The sequence below is a fragment of the Pseudochaenichthys georgianus genome, chromosome 7 (genome assembly GCF_902827115.2).
Source record: "Pseudochaenichthys georgianus chromosome 7, fPseGeo1.2, whole genome shotgun sequence".
In the NCBI taxonomy this organism is placed as follows: Eukaryota; Metazoa; Chordata; class Actinopteri; order Perciformes; family Channichthyidae; genus Pseudochaenichthys; species Pseudochaenichthys georgianus.
In genome coordinates this window covers 19772185-19783003 of record NC_047509.1, presented here as the reverse complement: position 1 = coordinate 19783003, position 10819 = coordinate 19772185, and the positions used below count along the sequence as shown (strand labels likewise).

The 10819-nt window shown below is 38.4% G+C and overlaps 1 protein-coding gene and 1 long non-coding RNA gene across 2 annotated transcripts; both read left to right on the top strand.

Annotated features, from left to right (window-relative positions):
* The first annotated feature begins 504 nt into the window (after window positions 1-504).
* Window positions 505-6518, top strand: pa2g4b (proliferation-associated 2G4, b). Its single transcript, XM_034087706.2, has 13 exons — window positions 505-722; window positions 2517-2645; window positions 2726-2831; window positions 2945-3014; window positions 3120-3212; window positions 3305-3368; window positions 3478-3556; window positions 3651-3729; window positions 3819-3952; window positions 4046-4140; window positions 5195-5322; window positions 5413-5466; window positions 5572-6518. The coding sequence occupies exons 1-13, from the start codon at window positions 635-637 to the stop codon at window positions 5629-5631; spliced, it is 1179 nt and encodes a 392-aa protein (XP_033943597.1). The 5' UTR covers window positions 505-634; the 3' UTR covers window positions 5632-6518.
* A 1020-nt stretch (window positions 6519-7538) lies between these two features.
* LOC117448859 (uncharacterized) lies at window positions 7539-8585 on the top strand. Its single transcript, XR_004552415.2, has 4 exons — window positions 7539-7599; window positions 7696-7722; window positions 7969-7991; window positions 8247-8585. It is a non-coding gene; the product is annotated as an uncharacterized lncRNA (long non-coding RNA).
* The last annotated feature ends 2234 nt before the right edge of the window (window positions 8586-10819 follow it).

Genomic DNA, 10819 nt, shown 5'->3' with positions numbered 1-10819 from the left:
TTAAAAGTAGCTCTCGGTTCAAAAAAGGTTGGGCACCCCTGGTCTAAGGACAGAGGGTGTCGTATTGTCATACTGATATTCTGTACAAACTGTGAAGTCCACTGAGACAAATGTAACATTTGTGATATTGGGCTATATAAATAAACATTGATTGATTGATTGATTGATTGATTGATTGATTGATTGATTGATTGAAAGCACATGTACATACATACTGTAACACAGTATCAGCTTTTCAGTCAATGTTGCTTCTTCCATACCATAGAAATTAAGTGACTCTTAATGTGAGTAAGTGATCAGCAAAGATTGCCATAGCCAGAATGAAGACATTAACAGCTATTAGTGAGCATACTTTGATGTTGGCTATGAATACTTGTCCATAGTTTAATTTTAAACACAGATGATGTGATTTAAAATATCACCCTTGCCTTTTTCGGGTGTAACACGACGACGAAGACGCTGCTATGCCGTGAACTATCTTGACCGTAAAGTGTGTCTTGGGCAGCAGGCGGGATCTAGAGCTGTGCTGCTGGAGTCGGGCGGGCCGATCGGAGAGCAGCGTGGTCCGTACTGTGACTGACTGACAACCGCCGGGCAAAAAGTTACTCTTGACTTCGCAGACAACACTGCCAACATGTCTGGAGATGACGATTCACAGGAGCAGACCATCGCTGATGACTTGGTGGTCACCAAGTATAAGATGGGGGCCGAGATTGCGAATCGTGAGTGAAATGCAGCTTTAACGCACCGTTTTGACTGTCCATAAGTATCAGGACCCGTGTGATGTTAGCTAGCAGTGTTAGCTAGCAGTGTTGGCTAGTCATACCCAGGCAGCTGCTGTGCCATGTGCCGCATCAGTACCAACTGCAGATCATATTAGATAGCGGGCCTTGTTTTAATACCAATACAGCATAACGCTTGTTATAGCTTGTAATGTTAGGTCGAGTTTTTATTTAACATAACCCATTGCTGTCAACTTAGCCTGGTGAGCTAGCTGAGCAGCTATGTGGCTTAGCTACATCACTAGCAAACGTTAGCTAGCTTCGACTGCTAACGTAACGGATAACAATGACAAGTATACAATTGAACAACAATATGGGCTTGTTTCAAATACTGAGTAGCCGACATTTAAATGTAAACATACAGGGCTTTCAAACTGAGATATATAAAAGTGGTATGTAACTTGAGAAACTGGAAATCTTGTTGTTTTATACGGTGTCATTTAAAGTAAGTAGTAGAATCTAGCGTGAGTTAAATACCTACTACTGCGTGTCCAACTAAAATTACGTATTGAACTAAATCACATTGTACATTTTTAGTAACCAACATGAATCGCAAACGTTGCTAAACATGCTGTTATTGCTTGTGGTTCAAACAAATAGTGTTTTCAGACCACGTGTATGCACACAACATCATTAGTGTGGAATAAATAGTTTACCTTGAAGTTGTTTTGTATGTGATTACAATCTTAATCTAACAAGCCTAAAAGCATCAGTCTTTTGCATTTATAGTTTAAGGCATATCAATATTTCAGATTTTTTTTTTAGCATTCAAAACACCAATATTTTTTTTTTACATTTGATTAATCCAGTTAAAAGGCATGTTAAAACACGCCTTTTCACATTGCACATCTTAACACTCAAAGGTTACACACACTCACACCTGTTAGCTGCTCTACAGTCTTTGTTTGGCAAGCCAACAGTCTAATGAAGAGCTGACCTTCGTGCCATTTAAATACACCTATAGTAAAACCTCCACGTGTTAGCCACAGTTAATCTGAACTAAACTAATGTCGGATAATTTATTTGTGTTGCTAGGGAAACACTTAACTTTAGCCTTAAAATATTCAATGTTCCAATTATCCTGATCTTTATGAAAAGAAAATCATGTGGCTCAGTACACATTTTTAGTGATGGTCGGTTTTCATTCCCAGTCTGTCCTTGGACCTCTGCTAGGTTGTGGAGATTCATTCTGTAGGGTCTTTACATCAGTGTTGCATAAATGACACCGTGTCCTTGTGATTTTGTATTGACATTTATCACAGCTGACCTACTTATCTGAGGTTAAGACATCTAATTTACCGCTTGCATTATGCTGTTTCAAGCTGATGTACAGCTGTCATACAATCTGTCAGATGTTTGTTTTCTACCTGACATTACTCCAGTTTAGTTGTTCACAGTGTAATGATACTCTAATGCTGTGGACACACACAAGCCATTAATTGAACCTTGAACAGTGAGCCTTCTTTTAACTAACCGTGCTATGTTTCCACAGTGTGTGAGCCTGTTTAATACTGCTGGAATGATTAGGGATTAATCAAATGAATAAACAGAAAATATATTATTTAGAACTGGGGGTTAGCGAATAAATAAATATTAATATTAATCAACTGCCCCAAACATAATCATTCAAATAAACAACAAGGCAAATAATCATCAGCTGCAGCCCATATGTACTCGCTTACTGACCTACCATTTTTACTTCATCATGGCTCCTTTTTCTCTCTCGTCCTGCAGAGGCTCTGAAGACAGTGGTCGAGGCAGCTCTGCCTGGAGTCTCTGTTCTCAGCCTGTGCCAAAAGGGAGATGCCTTTGTCATGGCAGAAACGGGGAAGATCTTCAAGAAGGAGAAAGACATGAAGAAAGGTATGCCTATTGTTTCAGTTCATCAGTCATCATCAATGTCTCTGTCAGCACTCCTCATTCACCCTCTTTCTCTCTCGCAGGAAGTGCTTTTCCTACTTGTGTGTCGGTTAACAACACCGTATGCCATCACTCCCCTCTGAAGAGTGACCCTGATGTCATACTGAAGGACGGAGATGTTGTCAAAATGTAAGCTACAAAATGTTTCCCTTATCCATCCTGTGAACTAGATACACGATAGATTATATTTGGTTTGCAGATACTTTCTCTGGCTCATGTTTTCCTGTTCTGTTTTTACACAGTGATCTGGGTGTGCACGTTGATGGCTTCATCTCAAATGTGGCTCACAGCTTCGTTGTTGGAGTGACCAAGGTTTGTCGCCAGCGTTGAATTATACGACACCATTAATGGCTAGTAAAACTTTGCTACGTAACCTCTTATGTCTAACTAATAAACGTTCCTTTTGTGTCACTTCAGGAAACCCCACTGACTGGACGCAAGGCTGACGTTCTGATTGCGGCGCACCTGTGTGCTGAGGCTGCTATTCGTCTTGTTAAGCCAGGAAACAAGGTAAAACTCACCCGCCATGACCACGGACAAAAGTAACACCATGACTCTTTTTTTTATTCATCTAATAAATATAATTTCCTCTCTTCCATCAGAACTCCCAGGTCACAGACGCCTGGAACAAGATTGCAAAGTCATTTAAGTGCTCCCCTATTGAAGGTGGGTGTTTATGAACATTTGGCACCTTCAACCCTTGTGATTCGAATGGTATACATTTCCGAATGTCATTTGACCAGCTTGACTCAGCATATGCCTTCAATGTGTGCAGGGATGCTGTCCCATCAGCTCAAACAACATGTGATCGATGGGGAGAAAACAATCATCCAAAACCCAACAGACCAGCAAAAGTGAGTTCACTCAACCACTACTTCCTGTCTAACCTAACATTGAACCGGATGGGTGTTTTTAACAGTTGATGATTTTGTCCCTTTGTTTTTGTAGAAAGGACCATGAGAAGGCTGAGTTTGAAGTGCATGAGGTATATGCAGTGGATGTGCTCATCAGCACTGGAGAGGGAAAGGTGAGAGGAAACTTGGTGTAATGTGATTTGTTTCTCTTCATTTTTACAATTTCTTAAAAGCATATCTAATATAATGTTTTGCATCATAGGCAAGGGATGGAGGTCAGAGGACCACCGTCTACAAACGAGACCCCAACAAGGTGTACGGCTTAAAGATGAAGACATCTCGAACATTCTTCAGTGAGATGGAGAGGCGCTTCGATACAATGCCGTTCACCCTGAGGTAGCTTCTTAAAACTAAACATCAATTATTTCACTTGAATTTTTCTTTTAAAAAACAGAAGTTTCACCCACTCATTATTATTTTCATCACCAGAGCATTTGAGGACGAAGGCAAGGCCAGGTTGGGTGTGGTGGAGTGTGCCAAACATGAGCTTCTGCAGCCTTTCAACGTGCTGCATGAGAAAGAAGGTGAGGGGAACAAGAAGGGCTGTTATTAAGGGCTTAGTTGAAGAACAATCGTATCCGTTTGTTTATATGGGAACAAAATGAAGTGAAGTCTGAACTATTCTTCCGAAATCTTTGGAAGATGTTCTTATACTTAAATCTGTCGGCCAGGGTGATTTATTATTTGCTTAACCTTCTGGCTTTGAGCAACTAGTGGTCCATACACAGAATTCGATCCTCTGATATATGGCCTCCAAATAAATAGAAAATGGCATCCTGTTTAGGGAAACATCAGTTCATATTAAGAGTTCCATTTAGGAAAACATTTTTATTGATAAATAGAATTGCCCATAAAATGACAAAAGAAAATAGTGAAAGTGTCCAAAAGAATTTCTCTCAGCCCAAGGTGACTTCTTCAATCGTCAGACATATTGTCCGAAAGAAAATATATTCAATTTGTTATCATGTAGACAAAGTATTTTCTGTCCCATGGAAAATAAAGTATAGGGGTGTCCTCAAACTGTCAGACTGTATTTCTATGTCATTGGTACCTGTAGCAGCACAACTACATGACATTGAAAGAGTTTGCTTCATTATTGTCATTCTGCAAAAGAATGAAGTCATTTGCAGTTTTTAAATTAAAGAATTTGAATTTAAGAGAAGCATATTCATACATCCTTCTGATTGGCAGTGTTGATAAGACTCTACCTGTCTCTTCTGATATGCAGTTAGAAGAAAAGTCATAATAAATAAGACTTGATTTTATTCTGTTAACTAACAGCACTAGTGTATTCTTTTAATATTTGTTGTTCAAAATGTAGCATTATCAGGGAAGAACAGGGTGTTTTCCTCGTGTCATGTCAATGGAAAATGGGTTTGGGATGCAGAAGACTTCCCCGCAGTGACCGTAGTCTCGAGCCTGACAGTACCTGTAGGATGAAGGCATTGACTGTAGAGTGTTCTAGAGATATCTGTACAATTGTGTCCATGTCTTATTTTGCCCTGTGAACTGTAACATTTTGATTTCTAAACTTGAGTCAGACCGTTTAATGCAACTTTCAATCCCTTCTTTGTCCAGGTGAATTTGTTGCCCAGTTCAAGTTCACCGTGCTGCTCATGGCCAATGGACCTCTGCGAATCACAAACAGCCTCTTTGACCCAGACCTCTACAAGTCTGAGCATGAGGTTCAGGACGAAGAGCTGAAGGTAAAATGTGCTACATCTCAAAGCCATCATGTGTTGATGTTTTGTTTGAGGATATGAGAGTCATTGTTGTTTTGTTTTTTTCATTTTAAGACTTTGCTTCAAAGCTCAGCCAGCCGCAAGACTCAGAAGAAGAAGAAAAAGAAGGTGAGTTACAGGGCAGCATCAAAAAATACTTCCTCCAAATGTTTTCCTTTTTATTAAATTTCAATCATTTTTAATATCTGTATATTTTTGTTCTTTTTTTAAAAGGCTACAAAGACTGTTGAGACTGCAACCGGCCAGGCAATGGAGACTGAAGCTGCAGAATAAATATGTCTAGCAGACATGTGATGACCCAAAGAACAGACGTCATGAATCATTCTGTCCCAGCTGTCTGAGGCACTTGCGGGCATAGCCGCTGTGAATACCTCTGAATCTAACTGATGTCAGTCTGGGATGATGCTGCTCCTAAATTCTGTCACTCCACCTATAACACACACACACACACACTTGTACATCCCTAGTAAATCTCATTGTCCTTGAGACAGCCTCTCCTCTTAACAGTGGACAATTCTGCTACAAAAGAGGATGTTTTGTGAAAGGGCATAATAGTCACTGGAACATTTTAACCATTCGACTCTCCTTGAGCCTTCGTCCCTTTCTCCACATAACTGTAGTGAAAGATGGAAAATAAAATGAGTTTGACAGAGCGGCCAAGGATGATGAATGCACAATTCTGTGTCAGTGTATTTTGTGTGGCATTTGGATAAATTCCTTGAGGTCCTAAAACTGAAGCCATGCCTTTTTGAAATGAGTGTTAACTTGTCGTGGGCAGAAATGTGTAACACCTGTCTTGAACCATGAAGTTTTAAGCTTGACATCATTATTGATTGACATTAGTCACATTAATTACCGCATTTATATTGCTCTCGCTTAGTCCGTCTACTCTAGTACATTGTGTACTCTACTAGGAATAAACTGTAGGTTACTCTGCTAACAATTTTTCAAACTGACAACTGAAGACCTTGTAGTTGAGCAATTTAACAAGAAAATATTTCTCAACTCCTGCAAAGGGTTCAGCATTCAGTTTTCTGGTGCCACCATCGAGTCTGTGTTTACATAGGAACTCCATACCTGATGATATATGGATGATTTTGTAAAACAAATCTTAGTTTCAGAGACTATTTTTGGAGACATTAAAAAGCCACCTGACATCATTTGTGTAGTTGTGTCTTTGGACTGCGTGTATTCACCTTATTATGCTGATGAAAAATGTGTTTTTTATGATTTTGAATACTAATGATCAACCCTCAAATAATATGAATCCTATTTCATTGCATAAATCAGTCATAAACCATAAGATTGGTACACAGTAAAAAGGGTTATGAAATAAATAAGGAATCATCTATTATGAACACGTTATTGGGGAATATATGACCATATACGGCATAATTAGATATTCTTAGATAAATTTGTGATATTAAAATCCTAAACTTTAAAATCTGAATCAGGAACTTGTTAGAAAACAGCAGTTTAACAACCAGCATTAACTTGTGTACTACAAACACACTGTTGGTATGAGGAAAGTATGTAGAATGTATTTTAGACTTACTGAGGTTATGATGAAACTAAAGCTATATTCATATTGGTTTTTTGACTTAATTTACTGTTTGTAAATGTTCTGTTAAATCCTTCACCACTGCCAGGAAAAATATTTTGGGTAGAACAAATTCAGAAGCATCAGTATTTAGTTTCTTGTTGGTCTGTAAGAGCATACTATGCCTAAAAATACAGAAACGTGTATAAAAAGAAATTCAAACACACACAACACAGTTTAAATGTAAAAAATACCACATGACTGTTATAAATGCTAGCTAGACAATATATTTGAATCAATATAGTATTACTAATCACCTAAGAAAAAATCTCTACTAATATAAAATACGTTCTAGTTTATTTTTATTTGTTATAATTTATTATTTTACATAGTGCACAGGACAAAGTTATGAAGAGATAACATATAAACTGGGTCGATCAGGTCAAGATACATCCAAATCACATAAAAGGCTACAGCTATGGCTTGACGCAGAGCTGTATAATAGAATTATAATATAACTATATAATATTTTATTATAACTATCTATATGGCGCTGGCTTCACGTACCTAGTATTTTTCTTTCCAGAAAACTACATTTCCCATATTTCCCGCGGTCACATTAAGATGACGCATGAAAACCACTATAAAAAGGACGTCGCCATGTTTTGACGGTCTTCCTGCAGACTGTTCCCTAGCGTTCGGTAAGTGAGACCTTAGCTGCTGATCACAATCCATGTGAATCATGGTGTTTTTGAATCAATCCAACTAATCCTTCGCATGTTTCCTTCTCTTTTCAGTCTTCTCATCTCGGCATGAGAGCTAAGGTTTGTACTGCATGTCTGTATGATTAAATAATCATTGTTCCTGGTGATGCTAACATTAGCGAGCTAGCCAGTTTGAGCATGTCGACGGCCCAGCACGGCATTCTCACCTGCTTTTAGTTGTAACAATTGTATTATGCCATTTGTATGTGTAGTTGAACAGCCGTTGCAAACATGTGCTTGTCTTTTAAGAAAATGCACATAATTTAACCAAGTAATTTAACGTCGTCTTTCTTTTCTATTTTACAGTGGAGGAAGAAGCGCATGCGCAGGTAAGACTTAATGGCGCATGTTTTTTGATGCAATGGTATCGGAATCAAAATACCTTTGTTCGTCCCACAGAGGCGACATTTATATTGCAGCAACTAAAGAGCTAAAGATTGCTTAACATTAATTAAGAAGTATGCATAAAGTTAATAAAAATAAAAAATAAGACTATTTGCAAAATACACATCCAAGTCTACCAAATACAAGTTTCAACATGTTGAAAGATTTTAGTCTCATTGCCTCTTGTAAACCTTTTTCAGACTGAAGCGTAAAAGGAGGAAGATGAGGCAGAGGTCCAAGTAGGCTGTTTTCTCCGCCATGGCTGTGGCAGCACATGTGGTGAAACAAGCAGCCCGGTGAGCAGCAGCTGAAGACCCAGGCCAGGACCCTCCCGGTGTGAAGTCTGTCAGTTGGGCCCATCCTAACAACGGGAGCCCATCCCAACACGAGGCGGCGGAGCTGCAGCAGCTGACACATGCTGGAGCGCTGATTGAAGACTTGCTGGATAACAGGCTTTTCCTCGGGACATTCTGGACTCATTGTTCTTAATTCCTCAACTTTTGTTTATACTGTGATTAAAGGTTTTGGTTTCTAAATAACTAGCAGATCTTGGTTTTTACTAGCCGTTTGTTTTCAAGGGAGGTGCCTTTCCCAGGTGTTCCTATAATCTGTAGTAGTACTTTGATATTTGCTTAAAAGTAGACTCACTACAGTGTAACTATTGAGAAGTACAGTAGTTTAAAATCTTAAAGGATCAAAATGCACTCTACTATAGTACTCATGCTGAATGACTAATTTCAGAATTGTTCCAGTGGGTTAAGTATGGATTTATTGTGTCCATCACTTTAGTGGTGCAGAGGTAACTCAAGTTAATAACTTTATAAACATGGGTTGTTTAATTTCTGCTGATGCAGTGCATATTATGTGTTGGACAACTATTCCAAATGCTAAGATGTGTAGAGTTCAGACACGGCAGTGCCTTAAAAGTGTTTTGAAGTCATATTGGGAACAAGTGACCAACTGCTTCAGTGAAACTGACCAGTGGTTAAAGTTGTAAAAACATCCTTGGGTAAACAAAATGGTCTTGTATTAGTAATGGATCCTCTTGAGTGGTGCACCATTTCAACCACTAAATATAGTTCTAGGCAGTTGAATATGCAAAAATGGTATCTGATGGAAAGCTGTGGGTGAATTTCTTAAAAGCATTTCAGATTCTACCCACATCTTATGCCTCGAGTGGGTGTGCGCATGCTTTAACCTTTTTATGAGGCTCAGTCAAAGGAAAAACCGCTCTGATATTGTATTTAACCTTGAAGGCAGTGCAATCATTCATCCTGAGCAAGGTGATTCGAATCAGGCTGTTATTGGAATAACCTTTAAAAAACTGATTGAATTCTTTTACAAACTGATTCTCTTTCACATGAACTGTGAAGAGAATTCTGATTTCTTTAGTACACTATGTATTGCATCATGTTTGGAGACATGATTCCCCTATTAATGCAGAAGTAAGTACAATGCATTTTCTGTAACGGAAAACACCGTTTCAAAACAGGACATGACTTATCCTTTCAGGTATAAATGACTGATGCACAATATCATCTGTAGCTGTAATTAGATGTACGACCCTTGTGTTTTCTCATTTGCTAAAGTGGTGTTAATGAAAGTGTGCTGGCCAAGCTCCAAGAGATCCTGTCTCTTAGCAGTGACCTAAAAAGTGGAGCATAGGATTATAACACAAAGAGCACAGACTCAACACTGCTTACATCTTCTCGATCACTCAAGGCAGAATGTAATTTAAGTTAGTGATTTTTACAGGCCTGTTCAACAGATGACACAACTGTTGTCTTGAGGCAGCATGGCCAAGTAAACACTTAACATGCATTATTAAATATAGCTTCTTATAGCCTTACTTTCTATGTGTACTTAAATGGTATCCAAATATCCTCACTTCAGATAGCCTCAGCTGAGTTTGCAACTGCAGCTTCTGAAAACACAAGTTGTTGACCAGTGAGTTTTCTCTCGTATGTGCCCAGAAATGAGCTGTACGAGTATACATTATCCTCTTTAAATAGGCTGTCTTGCAGTTTCACTATATAGCTCTTACTTCACTCAACACATTTGGTAAATACAGGATGCTTGTTACATGAGGGGAAGGTTTTAGCCTATACATAAGCATGAAAGTATTGATAACTGGAATGCTAGCTATTTCATGAAAAGTAGTCACTAATTGTTGTACATTCATACAATGTACTGAGTCCCTATTGATTCATAGGGATATACATTATTTTGTCTATCAAATTAACAGTTTTTTCTTGCTGCCCTTAATACATTTGCAACGTTGACTTTAAATCCATGTAAAGACTTATTGGAAAATACGAATCAGACCTGTTCTTGAACTTTGCCCTGTGTTTCATTTTTGTACATGTATTATTTCAACATCACAGAAAAACACATCATCCTGTGACTGATACTTCTGCTTGTAGAGAACAAAACAGCTGTTTTCATTAGAACTGTTTCATTATTGAGACGCAATGATAATGTATTGTTCCTAGTTGTATAGCCTAACACGTGAAATGTGTGTTGTAGTTGCCTTCTGTGCGCTTTGGGGCGTTTTTGTGATTGCTACAGATTTCTATCAAACAGTCCAGTGAGTCATGATGATACTGCAGAAAATAGAAACTAATAAAGCATAAGAACATATTCTCAAACAATTGGCATTTTACAGATAGATCACTGACCAGTTTACTGCCAACATACATATTGTATAAATTGTAGTTGTGTAGCACCAAGCTGTTACTACCTCTTTACAACAACAATATTTAGATTTATCTGC

Coding starts and splice junctions, on each gene's coding strand:
- pa2g4b (XM_034087706.2), top strand. CDS start 635: ATGTCTGGAGATGACGATTCACAGGAGCAGACCATCGCTGATGACTTG. Junction 2,832..2,944: donor GACGGAGATGTTGTCAAAAT/GTAAGCTACAAA, acceptor GTTTTTACACAG/TGATCTGGGTGTGCACGTTG. Junction 3,213..3,304: donor TTGTTAAGCCAGGAAACAAG/GTAAAACTCACC, acceptor CTCTTCCATCAG/AACTCCCAGGTCACAGACGC.